General features: G+C 32.1%; 1 protein-coding gene across 4 annotated transcripts in view; it reads left to right on the top strand.

The window, feature by feature from the left end:
• The window catches only part of LOC106883361 (regulator of G-protein signaling 7), a 483,378-nt gene that overhangs the window by 244,316 nt on the left and 235,340 nt on the right, over positions 1-3,722 (top strand). For all 4 annotated transcript variants that reach the window (XM_052966211.1, XM_052966212.1, XM_052966213.1 and 1 more), the window contains exon 3: positions 1,012-1,062. In XM_052966211.1, the coding sequence (XP_052822171.1) occupies positions 1,012-1,062 (51 nt within the window). The remainder of the gene's footprint in view (positions 1-1,011; positions 1,063-3,722) is intronic.

Raw genomic sequence — 3,722 nt, forward strand, 5'->3', positions numbered from 1 at the left:
TGTGCGTGTGTGTGTGTGGGGGGGGGGTGCAGGCATGTGGTTTAGTGGTTAGGGTGTTGTATCCATAATTGTAAGACTGGTTTCGATTCCTGGACCAGGTGACGTGTTGTATTCATGAGCAAAAATGTTCAATTTCTTGTTGCTCCAGTTCACTCAGATTGGCAAAAATGAATAATCTTGTGATGGATAAGAGTCATGTCTAGGGTGGAGGAAATATGCATGCCATAAGATGTAAGAAACTGACCTTATGAGTCTATGACTTGAGAAGGGCCCTTTGATCTTTTACTTCACTTATATACATATATACACATTTATATACATATATACATTTATATACATATATATATACATTTATATACATGTATATATAATATATAATATAATGAAATTATTGTATACAGTGCTGCATATATATGTATATATATGTGTGTGTATATGAAAGTATAAGTGAGTAATGTTATATACAGCTTATAGCATAAATTAAAAAATGCTGAGAGAAGGTTGAGAAGAAAAGTACAAATGAACTTGAAATTTGTTATTAGAGAAATATTCTTTTGTACTTTTCACATACCAACCAAATGGAACAGACATTTTGATATCAACAGTAAATTTTTGGTTTTGTTTGTATGGGTGTATTATCATATTTGTCTATATACATATTTTCTTAGAACTCATATCAGTGTTTTTTTTGGTCTAAAAAAGAATATTTTAGGCTACAAAAAAGGAAATATCTTGCTTCTTCATAAAGCTAGTTTTGTTGGGTAACATGCTTTAGAAGTGTATAGATATTGTTGAATGGAGAAGTCAAGAAATTTCGTCATAAATCAAGTGTTTTAGTAAGTCACCATTTTGTGTAATGATGTATATAATATAATTTTTAAAAAAATATAACTAAATGCTTCATAAATTTTTATACCACTTACTCATCAAAACTTCCTGGATTTCTTGAAATTTTAAAATCTATAAATTACCATGATGCTAAACAGAATTTTTGCTTTTGTTATTTTTCAGGTCAAGATCTAATTAGTTGGATGATGAGAAATTTAGATGTGGACGATCAAGGTATGCATCTTATTTCTTTCTTTACAGTAAAGTCATTTAAGATATATTTATTGAACTAGATTTTTTCATGTACACTAATAAGAATGAGTATAAAAGCTATAACTTTTCAAGTAAATGATATAGCTAATGAAAAGTTTAAGAACCAGTGATTTAAAAAAAAAATAACTTCACCATTCAAATTGATAACTTTTGTCTGTGTATAGTCTTGACTTCTAGATATAAAAGAAGATTTGGATTCCTAGATATGAAAACAGTTTTCCACAAAGAAGCTTTTGAATTTGTGAAAATATCAGCTACTTGTCGGGACTTAGATTTTGGTTTGCTCTATTCAAAGAGAATGAATGTCTTCTTTTCATGATAAAATTCTAGCTATGCTGAGGCTATGGAATTTTTAAGGTAGCTTACTGCTTAGTGATACTGTGTGTAATCTAATGTAGATAATTCTTGCATCTGGGAAGGATTCATATGGATTGTGAACACAATAAATTTCTTTCAGATAAATAACATTAGTAGATAATTAATTTCTGTATGTAAGTGAATATATATATTTATAACTACATATGCACATATTGCTGGCTCCAATCCAACTTCATATAAAATATCCAGCTTCACTTAAGTCTTTCCATGTTGTTCTATTCACTTTGTATTTCCTTTTCATTCTTTCTCAACTTTCAACATTTCAAGCTGAATATCAGATATCATTCTCAAAATACTCTGGAGAATTCTATGCACAAACCTTCCTCATTCCAGCTTGCTCATAGCCAACATCTGTAAACTGATGTCTTCGGTATCTGATCAGTATCCTGTATGTTAACAGCTTGTATTCCATTAGAATTTATTGCTAATTATTATTAAATAGGAAGCTGGGTTGTATCTCTTAAGATAATATTTCTACAATCATATCAATAGATCTCGCTTAAAAAGCAAAACTCCATTTTTGTCATTAAGGCATCTATAGATTGATGGATGATGTATTACAATTATTGGCAGAAACAGAAGAGTACCAGGAAAAATAAATACCTTGCAGTATTTAGTTGCATTCCTTTTGTGTCTGGGTTCAAATTCTATATCAGAATTGATTTTACCTATCATCCTTTCAATGCTAATAAAATAAGTACTGTACTAGTGATAAAATGAGGTTGGTTCCAGTCAGGTATACTCTTCACTACACATACTGGCTTTGTGCCAAAGTTTGAAATAATCAAGGCATCATTTTAATAGCTCTATTTCTTCAGATACTATGTAGAATTTTCCACCAGTTACAAACCCCAGAAAATCTATCACTGGTGAAGGTCACCATAAAAATGACTCCTATTAAACCATTATTTATTTAATTGTTACAGGTGGTGTTTAGCCCATGATTATCTGTTTATTTTTATATATCTAGACCAACATTTTTTAATATGTACTTCAGTTTTATAAGAGATGAGGGTCTGATTTGAGGGAAATTTGGTTGCTATTTCTCCCAGAGTGAGATAGTCATAGAAATTTTATCATTAACTTATACATTTCCATCACTCACGAATGTGGTCCTGAGATACTTAAACATCTCCACTTTTCTCAGTGATGTTCCACTAACATGTAAAGTATACTGGGAAGATTATTGAGAGGACCAATGTCTCAGTGTTTGCAAAACTATTAGGTATGATGCCAACTACGTATGTAGAGGTGGGAGTGGAGGTACTCCTTCTCCAACTGTCAGATTGCGTTCTGGAGTAGATCCCACAAGATGGGAAGGTTTGCTTCCTATAGAAAATACAAATTACTTGATCAACAAAGTTTATTAATCTATAAAAAAAAACACACTTTGTCCCATATCAAGATTAGCCTGAAAATTTCGTTAAGATGACATATTCTTTACAGCTCCAGCTCAAAAGCAACAAATGTTGCTTATTATGTGATGATAATTGAGTCTGTAGATAAAAGAAATGGAAAAACAAAGAGGTTACTGGGTGCATATTATGTAACTTTATTTGGTCCTTTTTCTTCTTTCCCATTCTCTTTCTCCCCCTTCCCCTAAGAGCTTTTAACTGCACACATAATTTTTCCTAAGTAATAGACATCCCACTTTTTTTGTGCACTATCCACCCCTCATTGATGCCAGTTAAAAGTTTATCAGATTAGAATTTCTTGTTGCCACATCACAAATTTCAATACACAGCTAATGAAATGAAACCACACTACAATCTATCTCACTAAGGTAGTCAGTGAGTAGGGCATGCCATTGGCTCTTTACCAACTCTACTTTCTACTCTCCTTTTTCAGTTCTTGAAATGTACATCTCTCTCTCTTTTTCTTTTTTGCATTATGTATTAAAGCAGAAAATTTTCAACTGAATGGCAGCATGTATCTAATGAAAAGGGACACTGGATCGTTATGAAATATTCATAATGTTGCATAATATGCAATTGGTGACCTCTTTGAAACAGCTATAGTACTTGACTACTTTTTCCATTCCTTATATCTAAATATAAATACACACACACACACATATGTATATGCATATATATGTGTGTGTGTGTGTGTGTATGAAGAAAAGTATATATATATCCTCCTCCTCCTCCTCATCATCATCATCATTTAACGTCCGTTGTCCATGCTGACATGAGTTGGACGGTTTGACCAGGGCTGGCAAGCTGGAAGGCTGCACCAGACTCCAG

The sequence above is a fragment of the Octopus bimaculoides genome, chromosome 3 (genome assembly GCF_001194135.2).
Source record: "Octopus bimaculoides isolate UCB-OBI-ISO-001 chromosome 3, ASM119413v2, whole genome shotgun sequence".
NCBI lineage: Eukaryota > Metazoa > Mollusca > Cephalopoda > Octopoda > Octopodidae > Octopus > Octopus bimaculoides.